At 63.7% G+C, this 19,694-nt stretch overlaps 2 protein-coding genes across 4 annotated transcripts; both read left to right on the top strand.

Annotated features, from left to right (window-relative positions):
- On the top strand, positions 107–2,281 carry ATP5D (ATP synthase, H+ transporting, mitochondrial F1 complex, delta subunit). Its single transcript, XM_005682906.3, has 4 exons — positions 107–378; positions 1,027–1,180; positions 1,578–1,666; positions 1,757–2,281. Exons 1-4 carry the CDS (start codon positions 238–240, stop codon positions 1,877–1,879), a joined length of 507 nt encoding a protein of 168 aa, XP_005682963.1. The 5' UTR covers positions 107–237; the 3' UTR covers positions 1,880–2,281.
- Positions 5,007–14,640, top strand: MIDN (midnolin). 3 transcript variants are annotated; one of them, XM_018050457.1, is made up of 9 exons: positions 5,007–5,408; positions 6,602–7,231; positions 8,257–8,344; positions 8,540–8,602; positions 10,590–10,718; positions 10,803–11,108; positions 11,283–11,427; positions 11,646–11,891; positions 12,562–14,640. In XM_018050457.1, exons 2-9 carry the CDS (start codon positions 6,999–7,001, stop codon positions 12,837–12,839), a joined length of 1,488 nt encoding a protein of 495 aa, XP_017905946.1. In that variant the 5' UTR covers positions 5,007–5,408; positions 6,602–6,998; the 3' UTR covers positions 12,840–14,640. The 3 variants fall into 3 exon arrangements, with proteins under 3 accessions (XP_017905946.1, XP_017905945.1, XP_017905947.1); XM_018050456.1 differs by having other exon boundaries at positions 5,010–5,408; positions 11,280–11,427; XM_018050458.1 differs by lacking the exon at positions 10,590–10,718 and having other exon boundaries at positions 5,014–5,408; positions 11,280–11,427.

The following is a 19,694-nucleotide window of genomic DNA, read 5'->3' as shown; positions in this document are numbered from 1 at the left end:
CCGGGCTAGGAGCGCTCGCCGGAAGGAAACTACAATCCCCAGCATGCCACGCGCCCAGGTGGTGCTTCGTCTTCAGCATCGCGGGCAGCGCGCCGGGAGTCGTAGTTCGCGCGTGCGCTCTCACCAGGATCCTTCTCCCAGAATTCCTCTCGCGTCGTCCTCCTCGCCCTCTAGGCCGCTCGCGTTTAACAAGAGTAAGCTCGCCTCCGCGTTGCCTTCCGCTGTCCGCCAACCGTCATGCTGCCCTCCGCGTTGCTCCGCCGTCCGGGTTTGGGCCGCCTCGTACGCCAGGTCCGCGCCTACGCCGAGGCCGCCCCTGCTCAGGCCCCTGCCGCGGGTCCGGGACAGATGTCCTTCACCTTCGCCTCACCCACGCAGGTTCGGACGTCCGCGGTGCTCGGGACCCCATTTTGGACCCCTCCCCCATGTGGCCCAGGATCCGAGCCCCTAGTCCTCAGGTCGGCGACTCCCACTCCAGACCCGCAACCCTCCTCCGTGTGATCCGAGATGCGAACTCCCAACCCTCAGGTCGGAGACCCCCTTTCCAGACCCTCGCCCCTCCATTTGGTCCGGGATCCGAGCCCCTTCGGGTCGGAGACCACCGGCCCGGGATCCGAGCCCCTTCGGGTCGGAGACCACCGGCATTCCGGACCTGTGGTCTGGGATCCGAGCCCCCAATTCTCGGGTCGCCTACCCTCAGCCCCTATTTCGACATGCACCCGTCTTCGCGGGGTTCAGAACCTGCGTCCCTTGGCCCTTCTGCCGAATTCAGTGTCTCCTCCCCTGGCGGCTCGCTGGTGGTGGTTTAACTGTATCTGTTTCCGCGAAGGCTAGGGTGTCTGGATTTCGTCCTCAAGTACAGGAAGGTGCTGCACCCCTCTGAAACCCTGGCCGCAGCGGAGCCGCCTGTGCGCCTCCTCCACCCCCGCAGCTGTCAGTCTTGTTCTAGTTAACTACGGAGAACACCGACTACTGGGCCTCGAGGGACTGGCCTTAGGTAACGCTTTCTTCACGTGTGTTCTCTAGGTGTTCTTCAACGGCGCCAACGTCCGCCAGGTGGACGTGCCCACGCAGACCGGCGCCTTCGGCATCCTTGCAGCCCATGTGCCCACTTTGCAGGTCCTGCGGCCAGGCCTGGTTGTGGTCCACGCTGAAGATGGCACCACCTCCAAATACTTCGGTGAGTCGAATGGGCACACCACCCCCATACGGGCAGTGGTCTAATTGTGGTTTGGGATGTAACTGCTCAGCAGTTGGGACTGACAGACTGGGGAAAGAGACCTAAGAGTGCTGCCTGGCAGGGGCCTCTTGGAGAAGGGGTCCTTGGTTCTGTAAAGGTCTTCCACAGCATGGCTCCTGTCCAGCACTGGAATTCAGCTGGGGATCACCCCAACCTTAGCTCAGCTGCTGGGCAAAGAGAGGGGTCTCTGTTTCCATGTCCAGCCCCCAGTGGATGCACCAGGTGGCCGCCTGTCCACTTGTGTGATGAGGCCTTTCAACCCTGGAGCCAGGTTGTAGGGTCAGCCTCCCAGCCTCACGGGCTGTGGGGCTGACTCTCAAGCTCCCTCTTCCTGCAGTGAGTAGCGGCTCTGTCACAGTGAATGCTGACTCCTCTGTGCAGTTACTGGCTGAGGAAGCCGTCACCTTGGACATGCTGGATCTGGGGGTGAGTGTCCTGGGGGAAGCTGGGGTTTGGTGGGAACAGGTGCTGGGCTGGGGTCCCTACTCAGCCCTCACCCACCCCCACCCCCTGCAGGCAGCCAAAGCGAACCTGGAGAAGGCACAGTCGGAGCTGTTGGGGGCAGCAGACGAGGCCACTCGGGCTGAGATCCAAATCCGCATAGAGGCCAACGAGGCCTTGGTGAAGGCTCTGGAGTAGGCGGTGCCTGCCTAACACTGGTCCAGCCGGGAGACCTGGCCGGAGCTTGGCAAGGATGGCCTGGCATGAAGACCCAGCTCCCGGTGGGTGCAGGCTGACAGGGAGCAGGCCTGCGGGGAGCTATCCTGTTAATAAGCCGCTAGGGGGCAGCACAGTGCCAGTTTCTGCCCAGAGCGCCCCTTGGCCAGGGAAACAAGCCAGCTCTGGCAGGTTGGGTGGCTGGGGGCAAGCTGGGACACTTGCCCTGCCCGCGAGGAATGCTGTCCCCCGGGGGGGGGGGTCTCCTGCCATCTGCACCACTGCTCTGCCCCTGCAGTGTCTGCTGCAGAGACCGCTGCTCCTAGCCACCGCCAGCAGACAGCCTGCCCCCTGCCCAACCCATATTAAAGACCTAGGATCCAACTTGTTTACGGTGATTTTATCCTGCTTGGTGGTGGGCTCCGGATTCAGCCCAGCGTCTTGCTGGCTTCCTGTGTCTGCCCACTGAGGTAGGGCGCTGAACGCTAGCTTCAGCTTTCCTGGGGCCGCAGGCTGTGTCCTGAAACATCCTGAGTGTCTGTAGTAAGCTGGGGGAGATGGGGGCACTGCTAGTAAACCAGGCTGGGTTCTGGCCTTCACCCGGAGAGGGTGGGGACAGGCAAAGGTCACCAGGCTGGGGCTGGTGGGCAGGGGTGTGGTTTGCCACTTGTGGGCTGGGCCTGGGCTGCCCAGTGGACAGCAGGGCTCCACCAGGTTCCAGACTGACGTGTGCTCTGCGGGCGCCCTGCCCTAGCTGCACTGGGAAGGGGCTGGCTCTGCCTGCTCCCATGGAAGCCCCGCCCAGTGTTCGCCTCGCCTGTGGGTGGCCCCAGCTGGCCGGGCTCCCAGTCCCTGGTGGTGTTGGCACCTCCGTGGCACCCTGGCCCCTGGAATGGCCCCAGATGGGTGGGGTGGCTGAGCGGGGGCGGTCCTGGCACCTGGAAGCTTCAGTGCTATCCCACCTCCTTCAGCCAGTCACTCCTTTTTTTGCAACCGAGGGGTGTCCCTGGAGCTGGCTTCAGGTGCCCGGCAAGAGTCGCCTTGCCCCTTCCTGGCCCTGGGTCCGAGCAGACCAGTAGGAGATTCCAGGGAAGTGAATGTGTGGGAAAGCTCAGGCCTCCCTGTGTGTCACTGGCAGCCAGAAGGTGACAGAGAGGCCACTCCAGGGCTCTTCATTGGTACAGATGGGCTGTGCAGTCTTGTGTCATGGTCCCGTGCGAATGACTATCCCACGGCTGTTTCTGAGGCTTGATGTCCCAGGAGCTGCCATGCCAGCTTGTAGCTCTGAAGAGGGCGTTTGGCTAGGCTTGATCCTTCTGGGCGGGTGAAGCGCAAGCGGCTGGCCCCCACTTGCCCAGGAACCCCCAGCTCAAATAAGGCTGGAACTGCCATGGGGGCTCAGGTGCAGCCCCACCCCACCCCCACCCACACCTCCCCTCAGCTTAGGGCACAGGTTTTCTGGTTCCCGGCCAGCTCCTTATCTGGTCTATAAATAAGTGTGAGAACACAGCAGGGGGCCTGTGGAAGGAGACTATTGCTGACCACTGAAGCAGCGGCACTGACACCAGGGAACCTGCCTCCGGCATTCTGGGACTGGGACACAGCTGGGCCCCACAGTGCAGAGAAGGCCCCCTGAGGGATGGGCAAGGCTTGGAGCCTGGCCTGGGGATCCCTGTGCTGATAGACAGCAGGGATGGCCAGCACAGGCCAGGTCTTGTCCTGGGGTCAGGGCACCCGGGGTGGGAGTGGTCACAGGGCCAGGAACCAGGGACCATGACCCCCTACTGAGAGCGCAGGCTAGATGGTGCCCAAGAGCTCATCTTTCTTCCCAGGAAGGGATGCCCTCATACCTGGGGTGTGCTTGCAACCTGGGACCAGCAGCCAGGTGAGAGGGGTCTTCTGAGAAGGAGTCTGAAGCAGGCTGATCTGGCATGTTTATCAACTTGGACTTGCAAAGCCAGGCAGGGGCTGGTCCCCTCCTGTGTGTGTGACCCTCAGGGTCCCATGCCAGGACCAGCCCACTCCCTTGCAGGCAGAGGAACCCAGCCAGGTGAGATCGGAGACCCACCTGAGGCCTCCACAGCACCCCCACCCAGTACCACCTGCTCACTTGAGGGTCCCACCTGGCCTGCCCGCCCTGGAGTCCCACTGTGCTCAGATGCAGCTTCAGAGCCCACGTCCCCCATGCTGCCTCCCTGCTCTCCCTGAATGCAGGCCAACGGCCTGGTCCCACACCTGACCTTGGGGCCCTCTTTCAAGCCTCTTGTGTTTGGCGTGGACTTGCTCCTCCCTGGAGCTCTTCTGTCTCTGGCAAGCTCTTGTCCATCCCTCAGGCCCAGCCCTGATCCTGTGGGACTGGGAGTGTCTGGGTGTGCCTGTGACAGGGTGGGGGGCAGAGGCTAGGGGGCCTTGGGTGAGAGCAGGATGAGGACTGGCTCCATCCTAGAAAGGAGCACAGCCCTGGGAGGGGCCCCAGGGCAAGGGTGGAGGTGGAGGTGGTTGGGTCAGATAAAGGGAGGCACAGATAAGTGGATGGGGTGGCCCGGGGTCCCCCTCTGGACAGAGAGGGCCCTGCCCTCAGTCAGGGTCACCCTTAGAAAGCCTCCTACATGAGACGACCTGCAGGGACAAAGCTGCAGACAAACCAATGGCTGTATGCCCTCGGTTTCATCACCTGTAAGATGGGTAGGGTAAGTACACCCACAGCCAAGGCTGGACACCAGCAGGTGAGCTAACCTAATGGGCTAATGTCGATCGTCAGGCTTAGGTGAGGGCTCTGTATCCCTGGGGTTCCGGAGAGACCTGCCGTATTTTCTTACTCCATACCACAGGAGCTCACAAAGGTCACTGCCCTCCAGAGTCACAAAGCCCAGCAGGTAATGACGGATGTACAGGGCAGGCCTGGAGCTGGTGAATCGCTCCATAAATACCCACTGAGGTCACCGTTAAGGGATGCAGGAGGCCAGGGCAGCTGGCTGGGGCACCCCCACTGCAGGCAGGTGACTCGGGCCTGTTTTCCTGGACGCAGGCCGCTGACTCAGGCTCCCCTTTCCCGTTCCCCAATGCGGGCGCCCCCAGGCAGAAGCACCGGGCCTGGGGTAGCAGGAAAGGGGCGGGGCAGCAAATCTAGCCGTGCACCCCAAAACCCTATGGCGGGGGCCGGAGTGCGGCTGCCCTCAGTCGTCAGCGTTGCCGACCGTGTCCCTTGATTCGTGACATTCTAGGAGGGCTACACCCCCCCACCACCCGTTTAAAAGTGCGAAGCTTAGGGGGCATGTGGCCCAGGCCGGACGGTGCCCCAGGGCCCTGGCCGACAGGCAGGGGCGGGGGCCGGCCTGCGTCACCGCCCGCCCGGCCCCCCGCCCCCTGGCCGCCTAAACTCCACCCCGAAGGCGGTGCGGATAAAGGCTCGGGGGCCGCCCGCTTAGCCCCAGACCGGCTCCGCCACCGCGTACTCGTTCCGGACGTGGGTACACTCAGGACAGTTGGGACCTCGGACAGGCCGCTCCCGGTGAGTGGGGGGCGGGAGCCCACTGGCCGAAGAAGAGGGTTCTCATTCTAGGCTCTTAAGGGTGCTCTACTTTTCTTTGTTCTTCGAGCAGGCAGGGTTCAAGGTGTCTCCAACCCTGGGGATCCCCTTGAGAACCGGAATGGGAAGGACTCGGCGCTGCCGGCAGAGCCCAGTCTGGACCTCTGCCCCCGCCCCGCCCCCGGGGCACTCCCACTCCCCGCGAGTGACCTTGAGTTAGTTTCCGTTCTGGCCTCTGTTTCCCCGACTGTGTAGCCCCAGTCTACTGACGAAGAGGCTTCACGCTCTTAGGCTCCCTTAACGCCCACAGTCCCGTCTGACTGCCCTCTACCCGGGGCTGCATCGGCGCCCCCTGCCCGGGTCTCTGGGCAGCGCTCCCGGGCGGGGCCGGCAGAGGGCGCGCCAGCGCTGCTGACTCACCGCAGCCCCGAGCGGCGCGCGCGGGCGCAACCGGGGACGCCGCGTCACGTCACGGCTCGGGCGGGCGCGACTCGGGAAGCGGGCCCGGCCCGCGGGACGGGGGTGGGACGCGAGGTGGCACAGGCGCGGGAGGGGCCGTCCGGCAGCGGCCACGTCACCGGGGTGCAGGCCCCGCCTGCAGCTCCACCCCTTACAGGGGCTTCACGCTTCTCAAGAGAAGGGGCGCCGCAGGCCGACCCTGCCGCGAGTCCTTCAGCGGGGACCCAGTCACGAGGCGCGGGGATCGCGTCCCGCTTCCGCTTGCAGCGGTTTCCCGGACGGGCACAGGGGGAGGCTTCCTATTCTTCCAGCTTTGGGCTGCCGCCTTGTCCCACGGCAAACCACCCCAACCCGGGCTCTCGGGCCCCGAGCGCCTCGCCGCCCGCCCTTTGTTGAGGGTCCCGGCCTTATGAATGGCTGCGGCGGGGCGGGGCGGGGCGGGGGCGGGGACAGGCCGGAGCGGCGTCGGCCCCGCCCCCGCCGCACTCTGCTTGGCCACCGGGTAGGGGGCGGGGCGGGGGCGGGCCCGCGCGGCCACGTGGGGCGGTGCCTCGGCGGCTCCCATTGGTTGGGCCTCGCTGCCGACTGGGCGTTCGGCGCACGCTGATTGGTCGGCGCGGGCCGGCGGAGTAAGTAGTGAATGGGAGGGGGCGGAGGCCCCGCCCCTCGGAACGTTGATACATTATAACTTTTTTTTCTGTTACTTTCACCCCCAGATCCTCTGGCGCGGCGGCGGCGGCTGTTGCTAAGGGAGGGGACGCGAGGGGAAGCACGGCCCGAGTAGCAGACATCCTTGAGCGCGGCTGGGTGAGCGGCGCCCCCTTCTCTGGGACCCTTCCCCGAGCCCGCCGTCCTGGAAAGGAGTTGGGAGTGTAGTCCCCACCTAGAAAGGCGCCCCGGCGAGCCGACGCGACCTCGGAGCTCCACTCGGATTTTTGATTCCTCATTCGCCTTCCACTCCTGGGAGCTTCTCCAAAGGGACGCTCGCTGCCTTCCGCTTCCAGGGACGCAGAGGAAACCAGTTTGGGATCTCTCCCCCAACCCGCCCTGCCCGGAAGCGCGGCGAGAATTGGCGGCGCCCCGCGGACCCCAGCCCCTCAGCGCGGGCCGGGGATGGAGCCGCAGCCCGGCGGCGCCCGGAGCTGCCGGCGCGGGGCCCCCGGCGGCGCCTGCGAGCTGAGCCCGACGTCTGAGACGGCGCCCATGAGCCTGGCCATCCACAGCACGACAGGCACCCGCTACGAGCTGTCGGTGCCCCCCGACGAGACGGTGGATGGGCTGCGCAAGCGGCTGTCCCAACGCCTCAAAGTGCCCAAGGAGCGCCTGGCGCTGCTCCACAAAGACACGTAGGTACCGCGCGCCCCCAGCCCCCGCGTCGCCCCCTCGGGCCCCGGCCCCGGGGCGGGAACAAAGAGCGCGCCGCTCGGGGAAGGAAGGGGGCGGTTAGACGGGGGACGGGGGCGCGCCGCGCGCTCACGGGCGCCCTCTGCTCGGCCTGCGTGTCTCGGCCCCCTCCCCCGCCCGGGGTCGCTGCACAAAGGCGGTTGCGAGGGCGCCTCGGGTAGGGCTTAGGCGGCGTCCCCCACGGGAAGGCAGGAGTCCCGGAAGGAGTAGGGGTCCCAGCTGCGGGGGTGGTGTGCTCTGCGGAGGCCTCCTCTGCCTGCGACCCGCCGGCTTCCGCATCTGTTTAGCGGCCCCCTCTGCGTCTGGCTGTTTCACCCCCTACTCGCGTCTCTCTGCCCCCCTTTGTTCTCTCCACCGAGCGCTCTCCGCAGTCTACCCCTCCCCCCTGCCATTTAAATCGCCTCCAGGCCGGGGAGCCCTCCCTCCGCGGGCCTCCGGGGACACGCAATGTCCATCCCCAGCGGAGGGGCCCGGTGGGGGAGGGGAGGGTGGGGGAGGGTCTTCTTTGTCTGAGCGGCTGCGGCTTGCGCCTGGGAGAGAGGGAGGGAGGAGGGGAGCCCGCCCGGCAAAGCCCCGAAAGGCTAAGCGCTTGGCCCGCAGGGACAGCCCAGGCCCGGGTGGTTGAATTACAAGGGGGCGGCCCCGGGGTGGGGGGAGGGTGCCAAGGGGCGCGCTGTGCCTGGATGGTGAAAAAGTGCCTTGCTGAGGCCCAACTGGAGTGTCCCAGTCCACAACTGGGGTTCCTTGGAATAAGGGGTCTGAACTGCTAGCATGGGACTCCCAGGGTCTGACCTCCACCCTCCACACAAACTCGGGGCCCTGGATCTGGAAACCAGGAAGGGGTGGGCGCGATGGACTCCTGTCTCTACCACATAAGCATAGCCCTCCCCCGCGGACTCTGCTTCCGAGTCCCTGCCTTGTCTCGGCGGCGGCATAGCCTCACCCTCTTCCTTCCTCCCCCCCTCAGCCGGCTGAGTTCGGGGAAGCTGCAGGAGTTCGGCGTGGGGGATGGCAGCAAGCTGACGCTCGTGCCCACCGTGGAGGCGGGCCTCATGGTAAATGGCTGGGGCAGCGAGCCCCGAAGCCCCACGTTAGCAGGCAGCCCTCTCCCCTGCAAGCACACCCTCCAGTACTGACGAGGACCCTGTCCCTGCAGGGCTGCCCACCTCACCCCACCCCACCCCACCCCACCCTACTCCTCCTCAGGGCCCACCCTCAGGGTCTCCTCTTTTTCCTTCCTCTCTCTGTAGTCTCAGGCCTCCAGGCCAGAACAATCTGTGATGCAGGCCCTGGAGAGCTTGACAGAGACGCAGGTAAGACGCGCGCCAGCGCCCTCCCCACCCCTGGGGGCACCCGGGGGAGTGCCTAGCCACTCGGGAGAGCTTAGGGGTTGTTTGTGCTCCCAGGAGGCCTGTGGGAAGGGGAGGGGACGCGCCGCTCCGCCTTCGTGCCAGCTTGGCCTGGTCACCCAGCTTCCTCTTCCTCCTCCCCGCCCCCCCAGCACTCTCCACCTGACCTTGAGAGTCTTCTCTCCCACGGTGGCCTCCATGGGGGAGGGGGCCCAGCTTTCACAAGCCTGCCTTCGGGGTGACCTTGGCCCATGCTCTCACACCACTCCCACACACAGGGGCCTGTGTCCCCAGCCCCACCAGCTTTGTCGTGGAGCTCCCCCTGCCCAGACTACGGTTTACCCACGGCAACCTTTTTAACATTTCTGATGGGGGGGGGTGGTTCTGGGTGACATTCCTTCCGCCTTCTGTGACCCCATTGAGAGGGGTGGGGAGTCACCCCTACTCCTCCTTCCTCTGGCCTTTGTTCTCTGCCCCAAAAGGGGAGGGGGTGGGGGCGCCCAGCCCTGGGGCCAGCACAGCCCAGACAGGATGTTAGGAAAATATTTAGTAAGCGCGGGAGGGCGATGAGGAGGAAGGCTGGGGCTGGCCCACACAGGGTTCCCGGTTTTGTTGCAGCTTTTTTTTTTTTCCTCCTTTCCTCATTTTTCTGGCAGTGGGGCCCTCCTCCCAGGAGGGTGACACAGGCCTCAGCTATCCGCCTGCTGCCAGGGTGGGGGTGGCAAGTCCTCGGCCTCCCTGGCTGGTCTGGCCCCCGGCCTCAGAACCTGCTCAGCGGCTTCCCTTCCTCCAGCCCCGAGGCCCTCGCCCCCTCCCCGGCATGCTGCGTCCTGCCCTTGCCAGCCCGCTAGCACAGGGGAGGAGGAGGGGCCCTGGGAGCTGGGTGGTCCGCCATTGGGAGGGGCAGAGGAGTTGGGGGAGAGCCGGGAGCCAGCTGGGGGTGTGCTTTTGGGGGCAGATGTGACCTGAGCTCCCTGCTCCTGGGGAGCGGGGGTGGGGGGGGCAGTGCTGTGGTTGGCAGGGGGCCCCTGGGGCGTGTTGGGTTCACATCCGCCCTAGGGTGCCTGCGTCAGGAGGGAGTCGGGGAGGCGCTGGGCGGAGTGACTAGGCTCCCAGCACTGCTTCCCTGCCTGGCACCAAGTTATGCCTGCCCCTTCGCCCTCCCCTGGGAGGAAGTTACAGGGTGGAGTTGGGGGGGGGGCAGCCACTCTTACAAAGCCACCCAGGCCCTTTCTGCAAAGGGCATCTCTGGGGCTGGGGAGGGCACATGCAGAAGGGGCTGCGGGGAGTAGGGAGTGCACTCTGTCCGCCTCCTCTGGCTCCTCCCCATGGCCCCCAAAGCAGGGAAGGTTACACCAGCCGCTGCCAGCAGGGAGGAGGTGGTTCTGAGTCATCCCGGCCTGTGTCATTTCTCAGAAACCTCCACCCCCCCCCCAACAATCCCGGCCCCTGGGGAGAGCACAGTGCTGGCGTGCCCCCAAAGGAGGGGTCCAGTGCAGATGGGATCTTATGGGCGCCTCACCTACTCCAAAGGGGTTGCCAGGTTGGAGATTCATGTTTGCATGGGCTGTATTGAGGCCTTGGGGGACTAAGGCCACAGAGTGAATGGTCAGGGCCCTCCCACCGCCGGCAGAGGCAACGCCTCCCCCTCAGCTTCAGCCCCGCCCAGGACAGATAAATATTTATCTTGAGAAAGCAAAGGTTAGGACAAGAATTTGTCCAGGAATTCCACCCACTCGCTGTCCAAGTAGCTTAGCTGGGAGGGGGCCTGAGCCTAGCCCCTGCAGTGTGCACAGGCAGAGAGAGGGTGGGGAGAGGTGTGAGCTGGGGATTGTTTGAGAGCAGAGATGCCGTCTGGGCCCCGCCCCCTCTGGCTTGGTTTCCCCTTGAAAGAACCAAGTTGGCCAGGGTGGGCCAGGCCCCCGTCTCATCTGCCTCTGTCCCCCCACAGCCCCCAGTGGCTCCTGACCTGGGCCGGGCTGGCGGAGGCGGCTTCCGGAAATACCGATTCATTTTATTTAAGCATCCGTGGCACCGACAGGGACCCCAGAACCCACAGAGGGGCGGCGAGAGGCCCCAGGTCACACAGCGTGGGGGGCCGGGCCGGGCCGGGCTGGGGGCACTGCAGGCTGGGGCCCTAGGCTTGACGGGCCTCTCTCTGCAGGTCAGTGACTTCTTGTCAGGCCGCTCGCCGCTGACCCTGGCGCTGCGTGTGGGGGACCACATGATGTTTGTCCAGTTGCAGCTCGCAGCCCAGCATGCCCCGCTGCAGCACCGCCACGTGCTGGCTGCTGCTGCCGCCGCTACCCGCGGGGACCCCAGCATGACCACCACCCCTGTGTCCTCTCCCTGCCGGCCAGTGTCAAGTGCCGCCCGTGTCCCCCCAGTGCCCACCAGCCCTGCCCCGGCATCCTCACCTGTCACAGCCGGCTCTTTCCGCTCCCATTCAGCCTCTACCACCTGCCCCGAGGTGAGTCTGGGGAAGGGTGCAGCGGGAGGACAGCAGAGCCCCAGATATGTCTTCTGGATCCAGAATCCCATAGTTTTCCCCACAACCTGGGCTTGTGTGGGTGATATCCTCGCCCTGAACCCCAAGGGTTGCCCTCACACCCCAAGCTCATGTGCCCTCCTCCTCCATCAGCAGATGGACTGTTCCTCCGCTGCCAGCACTGGTGCCAGCCCCACATCTCCCACTGGAGGCAGCCCCACCTCTCGCTCCCGAAAACCTGGCGCAGTCATCGAGAGCTTCGTGAACCACGCCCCGGGGGTCTTCTCAGGGACCTTCTCTGGTAGGTGTCAAAGTGTCCCCATGAGTGGTAACACACACATGAGGGATGAGACGCTCCCCCGGGTGGCCATGCACATGCCTGGCTATGCAGCCAGCCACAGGTCCAATGGGGATGCACGTGCGCAAGTCAGCCAGGGGTGTTCTATGTACATGTGGAACCCCGTGCTGCCAAGGCCACACATCCACCACTGCAGTGTCCTCATCTGTGTCTCCCCACAGGCACGCTGCACCCCAACTGCCAGGACAGCAGTGGGCGGCCGAGGCGGGACATCGGGACCATCCTGCAGATCCTCAATGACCTCCTAAGTGCCACACGGCACTACCAGGGCATGCCCCCATCACTCACACAGCTGCGTTGCCACGCCCAGTGCACCCCAGACCTCGGCCCCAAAACTACCTCCTGTGAGAAGCTGGCGGCCGCGGCCCCGGCCTCCCTGAGCCAGGCCCGCTTGTGCAAGCCCCCGGGTAAGTGTCCCCCTTGCACCCCCCTCCATGGGTCTCTCAAGGCCCCTCTGTGTGCCTCTTCCAGCAGCTGAGCCCCCAGTGGTGGGGAGGGGGCCACCAGCTGCAGCTTGCCCTGCTCTGCAGGCGCCTGTAGAGAAGGGAGTGTGTGTATTGGGGCACACAGTGTCTTTGTGCCCTCCAGAGGGGGCTCCATCCACACTTCCTCCTCACCCCCCTCGGGCACCTTATCCAGATGGTGGGTGAAGCCACTGTGAATGGCCTAGTCAGCCTGAGGAAGGGAGGGGGTTAGCTTCTCCTCCTGCTCAAAGGCAGCTTGCGCCCCCCTGCCCCCAGAAAACCCAGTTATTCCGGACACATTCCGAGTCCTTCAGAATTGTGAAGTGGGCCCCCGAGCCCAGGTCCTGAAGGGGAAACAGACACAACCTGAGCAGCTAATGTTTATGACAGCTGAGCCACTAAGGGCTGTCTTGGGCCAGCTCTGCCCTCACGGGGCTGACAGCCCCAGTTGACGGAAGGTTCAGTAGATATTCTTGTCCGGCTCCCTTGCTGGAGGGAGTGTCCTGGGTTGGGCGGCTTGATATCCAGGGGCAGCTGTTGGGGGTCCTCGCATTTGGTTGGGACTCTGGCCTCCAAGGGACCCTCAGGGTCATGCCCACTGCGTCCTCTGCAGGGGACCGGCTGCGGCAGACAGAGAACCGAGCCACCCGCTGTAAGGTGGAGCGCCTGCAGCTGCTGCTCCAGCAGAAACGGCTCCGCAGAAAGGCCCGGCGTGATGCCCGCGGTCCCTACCACTGGCCGCCCAGCCGCAAGGCCGGCCGCAGTGACAGCACCAGCAGTGGGGGAGGTGGCGGCCCCAGCGAGGCGGCCGGCTTGGGCCTTGACTTCGAGGACTCCGTCTGGAAGCCAGAAGTGAACCCCGACATCAAATCAGAGTTTGTGGTGGCCTAGGAACCCTATCCCTCGCCCTAGCCCTGGGTGGCCGACAGCGTGGCCTCACACGGGAGGGCAGGCTGTCTGTCGGTGCAGCAAGAGGCTCCCCCCTCCCGGTTCCTTGTCCTTCTGGTGGGTTTTTTCTTTTTTTTTTTTTCTTTTTTAAAATTTCAGTTCCTACCATGGTTTTCCAAACTCTCCATGGACTTGGGTTCCTGCCTCCTTGATTCGGCTCACACTCCCCGCCCCTTCCTACATTGCCTCATCCTTCTCCCGACCTGCACTGGGTCCCTCCCGCCCACCTTCCCAAGCTCCAAATATGTAGCAGTCTTTCCAGATGGTTGAGAGAGAGCGGAGACAAGGAAGCCGCCCCCCCCTTCCGTTCTGCCGCCCTCCCCACTCCTTTCAGGTTTAAGTCAAAAACGTAGATGCCTCATTATGCACTTTACAGACAGGGGAGGGGGCCGCAGAGAGGAGAGCCCCCACCGCAAACCCTGGCTCTGAAACCACCGGGCGAGGAACCCCGCGGTCAGGTGCGCGTCAACCGCGACCAAGCCCATGACGGCCAAGGATTGCTTCTCTTCTTCCATGTTCGAACTCTTGTTCCTGATTTCCTTTTCCATGTACCTTTTCCTGGAAAAGAAAAGAAAAGCCGTGTCAGGGGAGGGCTGGCCAGAGCCTGCCTTGGGCTGCGGGCGGGGTGTGGGACCCTTTCCTGCCAGGAAAGGAAAGGGGGGCGAAGCATCCGCCAGCCTTTGCCGCCGTCCACGCACTGTGCGTTTTCTCCCACGCCACCCCGTTTTTCTGCGCTTGGGGTATTTATAGACTATTAATTTTCTGACTGAGCCAATAGTGGTTGGGAATCTCTTGAACAATAGGGAGAGAAATGGCTGGGGAGGGGGTCCGGGATGATGCCCCACCCCCGGCCCTTCTTCCCCACCCAACCTGAGGGATCTGGGCCTGTGGACTGTGTCTGGGGGGCCCTTCAGCAGCCAAGAGGGGCGGGGGTGCTGAGCTGTGAAACCCCCACTAGGGGGAAAGCTGTGTAGCATTAACCCCCCGTGGGGGGGGTGGTTCGCTGCTGGTCTAATTTGGACCCCCCCCACTCATACCCGTGCCCCAGGGGCATCCCCAGGGCAGAGGGGCAGACCTCCCCACTATTGGGGCCATTTCAATGGGGGTGGAGTTATTTTTTCATTCACTTATTTTTTACTGATAATGGAGATGTTTGGGCCCTGCCCCCCACCTGTCAGTCTTGTCCTGGCCCGCCCCTCTGCTGCGCAACACTCCCCCCAACCCTCTGCCTGCCCCTCCTTGTTAGTTGAACCCCAGGTCCTCACCCTACCCCAGGTTATGTGTTTAAAGTTAATGGTTTCAGATGTGAACATCTTGTGTTAACTGTAGCTCTGTACATTTTTTGTGGGGGGGGGCGGTGGGAGGGCAGGGGGGGTCAGAGGGGAGGGGTCAAGGATTTTGTTTTTATTTTCATTTTTCAAAAAAAAAGGGGGCGGGTTTGTTTTTGAAACGCTGTCTTGGATATCTATTTAATGTGTGTTCTGATGGATTTTTTTTTTTAACGATTTTAAATAACGTCTGTGCCTCCGCTGGTCTGAGGGTGGAGGCCCCAGGCAGGAACTGTCCACTCTTTCTGCCCTTGGGAGGGCCCCTCCCCAGAAAGCATTACCCACCTTCGGGGCGGGGGTTGGGCTGTGGGGTGTCCCAGCACCTTGCGGGAGTTTCCTGTATGAAAACATGAAATTGGATTAGAAGCCTACAGAAACACCGTGACTTCAAGGAATAAACAGAAAATGAAACACAAGTGTACGTCCGGCCTGCTCGCCTGGAGGGTGGAGTGGTTATTGAAGGGGTTCTGAGTGTGAGAGGGTGGTCTTTCCCAGGAGGGCCACCAGGTCAGATGCTGGGGTAGCCCACCACCCCGGAAAGTGGAAGGGCTGCGGGGAGACGGGTGGGTCCCATAGCAGTTCCCACACCCCCTCCCCACCCTGGGGTGAGGGTGGGCAGGAAGCTGTCTGGCAAGGGAGGGAGGGGCAGGCCACTTCCCGGTACCCAAGGCCGGAAGTCCTGCAGGGTGTGGGCACGGGGCTGCCCGAGGGCTGTGTGCCCTGGGTGGGGCCTCAGTTCTAAGTGGGCTACAGGCGAGCCCAGAGACTCAGTCTCCAGGGAAACCTGGCCACACACTCGGGGCCACGGGTTCCCCAGCCACAGAAAGGGGGAAGTAGTTACATCTGCCCGCCCACGCATGGGGGGCGGGAGTGGGCAGCCTGAGTACCCCTGGCCCAAGCTCCACCCCTGAGGGGGGCGGGTGCCAGGTCTCCAGGACACCCATCGCGCCCAGAGTCAAGCCAGGGCCTTAGGACAGGTACTCAAGGCCCTTCAGTTTGGCTCCACCCTGGCCCTTACTGGACTCCTTTCGGCCTGCCAGGCCTTGCATTCCAGCCCTCCCCAGCCCTGACCATTGCGATCAAGCCTCCAGGCCTTTGTTCGGGTTGTGCCCTACCCAGGAACACTCCTAGTTCCCCAGCTCTGGCTGGTAACTTCCCTAGTCTGCGTTTTCCACCACTGCTCACCTGGGGCTCCCTGAGCGCTGGGCCAGGTGGCAAGTCCCACCTTCATCCACTTTGGGGCTGGACAGAGACACCATAATATACTGAACGTCGTTTTACATGTATTTCCTTACTTAGCACAGCCACCTAAGAGAACTAATTATCCTCCCACTTGGTAGATGAGAAAACCCAGGCCCAAAGAGAAATACCATTTGGTCCAGAGCACTGGCAGTGTTTGTTAAATTACTGAACACCGTCCCTAGGCTCATTTCCTGTAGCCAAGACCCAGCCCTCCTAAGCCCCAGTTCCAGGAGCCCCACCCAGGGGGAAGGGAACAGGTGCAGTCCAGGAGTGTCCTGGGAGTACTTGCTAAGGCCCTTCTGCCCCTCCTGCCACCCAGTCACCCCCAAATCATCGCACAACCAGGCCGGGAAGGTAATATCCCCGGGTCCACCTTATCCCTTCAGATCTTAAGGTCAAAAGCGCAAACTTCCCCTCTGGTTCGGAGAACCACAAGGTAGAGGTGGGAATGGGACAGTTAAGGTCGAAAACCCTGCCCACGCAGCCGGCCCCCCGGAGGTTAGGGCTGTGAACCAACTGGCCACTGCAGGGCTGGGTGGGGGATAAGGAAGGAGGGTGCAGATCAAGGCACCTGCTGAATCACAGGAGTTGTGTCTGCACGGTGCAGGGCGCGGGGCACTTGGTCTACTGCTGGGTACTCCTCAGGGCGCTGTCTGGCGCCCAGCCCTGCGGTCGAGGGTCACAGCCATACCCGGGAATCCTAGAACCCCACCCTGGGTTGGTGCTGTGGCCCTTGGTCCCTTCCCGCTGTGCGGGCCTGAAACGCACACGCCTGCGACTGAGGCGAGGAGGGAGAGGTGCCCAGCCGAAGGGGTGCAGCGACCTGAGAGGCGGCGGGTCAGGCCATGTGGGCGTGGGTAGCACAGAAAGGTAAATTGAGGCCCAGTGTAGGTAGGGGCTGCGGAATCACAGGAGGCGGGGACGGCCCTGCACCAACCAACCCCTCCTCCCAGGGAGGAAAAAGTTGAATGGGAGGGGGCGGCCCCCGGAAGCCCGCATGGATGGAAACGCGGCTTCCATGGCAACGCGCCGCGAACCGGGCCTGACGTCACTGTGGGGCTGGTGCCCCGCCCGCCCCCGTCCTAGCATTGAAAGGCTCAGGCCCCGCCTACTCTTGGGGCGCCTCATTGGTGGCCACCTCATTGCCGGTCTGCTCGCACCAATAGCAGCGCGGGATTGCTCCCCGGAGGCGGGGCTGCGGCGTGGCCAGGCCGAGTGCGCAGGCGCGGCGCGGGGGCGTGCGCCCCGCCCCCACCCCCTTTTCCCTCTGGCCGCACGTCCGCAATTTGGGGGCGAGAGGCGCGCCCAGGGGTCTGACGACCGTTGCAGCTCTGAAACGGAAGAGGGGGCGAACCTGAGGGTGCCGCACGTGGACCCCCGCACGGGCGCGATCGCGTGCATCCGCCTTTCAAGCCCGGCCATTGTCTGTTGCCTCTTCCCCACGACCTTGTGTGCGCGAGCTCCGGGCTAAGGGAGCGCAGGGCGGGGAGCGGGAGAAGGGCAATTGGGCTGAGGCTCTGCCAAAAGAATAGGAGTTTGCCAACTACAGGAAGAGGGAAATGGTGCCCCATGTTGGTGGCACGGCGTGCGCAGATGTCTGAAGAGGTGAATGCGGGTGCATTTGGGAAACATCTGAAAGTCAGTTTGGGGGACCTAAAACAAAAGGCGACGGCAAGGACCCGACAGGAATGATTCCTCAACTCTGGCTTGGGGGCGATGAGATGGAGACCCCAAGGAGGAGGAGCAGATGGAAGGAGCAGAGGCCGGAACATCCCAGGAGGTGTCTGGTCTGGACGCTCTGCTTAGACAAGCCTGGGAAGGGACAGATGAGGCATTGTCTGAAGGGGGCCTTTGGTTCACAGTGCGATGTCTGGCAAGGGGGCTGCAGGGAGTTCTGAGGTTGGGGACCCAGGAGGGGTCATGGCGGCAGGAAGACCTCATCGCTGCCTGGCTATGCCTCAGTTTTGCTCTGACCAGTAGTCCACTAAGAGAAGGCAGCAATCAGTATGAACAGGGTAGCCTTTGCCAGGTGGGGAGGATGTGAGCCAAAACCTCTGGTCCGAGGCTATCCCTGGGGCTAGCTGGGGCGGACAGAGAGCCCCTACACTTAGATGGGGGTTGGCGCTGGAGGTGTGGACAGGTGTGGCTGCCAAGGTGTGAAGTCCAGACAGAGGCTTGGATCCAGGTGCTGGCTCACAGATGGGCCGTGCTTCTAGGGTGATGAGGCAGCTGTGGGCAGGCAAGAGAAGGTCACTGGGGTCACGTCTTTTTGTTCAAGGCCAGAGTCCCCTGCGCGTGGCCAAATGGGTAATTGGGGCTAGCTGCACGGTTTTGAAATGCCAAAGGACGCGGCATTGAGGTGGCTTGGGAGAAAGGCTGGGAGAAGCCAGGTCCCTGGGGAGGTGAGGGTGAGTGGTGCCCCGCTGGGGCCAGCGCCAGCAGCCCCAGCATGGGGCGTGTGCCCCAGCACAGCCACCCCCGCCCAGGCCTGGCGGGAACGCCCTCCTCTCCAGGCACCTTGGGAATGGGAGTTGCCAATCTACAGCCAAGGGTGCTAGGACTCAACTCAGGAGTCTCCCCTCCAGCCCCACCCACGGCCGCCCCCACCAGGCAGGGCAGAGGACAAGGAGCCTCCGGTGTCACTCGGGACAGGTGAGCCGCCCAGCTCGCAGGTGTGGGCGGGGCCGCTGTCACCTGGGGCCCTTTCCCGACTGGAGATGGCCCCCAGCCCTGGCCTGCTGCCTCAGTTCTCCTCCCCAACGTGTGCCCCTCCCCCACGTGTGCCCCTCCCCCACGTGTGCCCCTCCCCCCGCCCCCTTCGAGTTTTCCTTTCCTGTGTCTTTGTTTCCCTTTCTTTCCGCCTTTCTTGGTTTCTGGGTCTGTCCGTATTTCTGTCGGAGTCTCCATCTCCGCTGTCTCCCTCTATTTTCGTCCAGTCTCGGCCTCACCGGCTCCTCCTCCCGACGCCTCCCCCGCTTCCTCCCCCTCTTGGGGGCCCCCTCCCTCACCCCCGGAGTACATTCCAGCCTCCGCCCCCGCCTCGCCGCCCCTCCCCGGAGCCTGCTGCTGCAGTGGTGGGTTCCCGAGATGCTGCGGGTAGGCTTGAGCTGAAGTCAAAGGTCGGGAGCCGGCGGGGGCTGGAGAGGGCACCCCCTAACAACTCTGGAATGTGGGCTGGGCCGGCCCCACGGGGTTGGGGGAAGGAGGTCGCACGCCCGCAGATGGAGACGGCCGGAGACGGCTGGCTACATCTGCCCTGCGCACAACCCACACCCTGAACGCTACCCACGGGCCTCGCGGAGAATCAGCCCAACCCCGGACGCCCACGCGGGGCCCCTTACTGCCACCATTCCCAGACCAACCCGCCTCTCAGTCCCACTCGCGCGCTGCACCCGCTCTGCAGTCCACGGGAGAGGCTCATCTCTCCTGCAGCACAGGGACCCCCATACACAACGCCCCCCACAGTCCCAAACCCGCCCCAACCTACACTTCTGGGTACCACAACCTCAGTCAACTGTGTGACCCTCAGAACCCGCTCTCACCCAGGGCCAAGACCTATTTGACAAAAACCGCAGCATTGAAGGTCACATCAGGCAGCCCAAACTGAGACCCTCAGAGTCGCTGCTCAGCGGAGGCGGCACTCAAAGCCAGGACGCCCCAGCCACAGACACTGCCTACGCGCCCTTCCTCCTGCAGGCCCAGCCGAGCAAAGCGGCCACTGGGGTGGGCAGGTGCAGGAGTGTAGGTGCACCCTCAAAAAAAGTGGGGCTTCATCCTGCACGGTGGACCATTCCCTGAGCAGCCTAAGACCCAGAGTAAGAAGAGAAAAACTGCCCTAAGAGCCACTCCAGGGTGAGGCCTGGTTGCCTCGCTATGACCCTTGCTGACCCGGGGAAGTGCTGCTGTTGCACCCATTCTCAGCTGAGGCACCCCAGACGCTGCCTGCCCTCACAGCTGGGCGCCCAGGCAGTAGCTGACCCTTGAAGGAGGGATGGGGATGGGCGGCAGGCAGGACAAGTCCTGTGGGTACCTGTGTCTGCCAGCTTGGGTGTGGGGGCGGGAATGTGGAGGCTGCTATGTACATCTGCCTGGACACACAGGTCACAGAGGTGTCTTTCCTGAGCCCTTGGCAGCTACCCCAGGAGGCCAGGCTCTCTCCCTGGTTGCCACTCTCAATGTTGCCGTGGAAACTCAACAGCCCCAGTCAGGGGTCCTTGGGCCCCTTTGC

This window comes from Capra hircus, chromosome 7, assembly GCF_001704415.2.
Source record: "Capra hircus breed San Clemente chromosome 7, ASM170441v1, whole genome shotgun sequence".
Classification (NCBI taxonomy): Eukaryota; Metazoa; Chordata; class Mammalia; order Artiodactyla; family Bovidae; genus Capra; species Capra hircus.
Note: the sequence above shows the minus strand (reverse complement) of the source record. Positions and strands in the feature narration are given on the sequence as shown.

Coding starts and splice junctions, on each gene's coding strand:
- ATP5D (XM_005682906.3), top strand. CDS start 238: ATGCTGCCCTCCGCGTTGCTCCGCCGTCCGGGTTTGGGCCGCCTCGTA. Junction 1,181..1,577: donor CACCACCTCCAAATACTTCG/GTGAGTCGAATG, acceptor CTCTTCCTGCAG/TGAGTAGCGGCTCTGTCACA. Junction 1,667..1,756: donor TGGACATGCTGGATCTGGGG/GTGAGTGTCCTG, acceptor CACCCCCTGCAG/GCAGCCAAAGCGAACCTGGA.
- MIDN (XM_018050456.1), top strand. CDS start 6,999: ATGGAGCCGCAGCCCGGCGGCGCCCGGAGCTGCCGGCGCGGGGCCCCC. Junction 8,603..10,589: donor AGAGCTTGACAGAGACGCAG/GTAAGACGCGCG, acceptor GTCCCCCCACAG/CCCCCAGTGGCTCCTGACCT. Junction 11,892..12,561: donor CCGCTTGTGCAAGCCCCCGG/GTAAGTGTCCCC, acceptor CGTCCTCTGCAG/GGGACCGGCTGCGGCAGACA.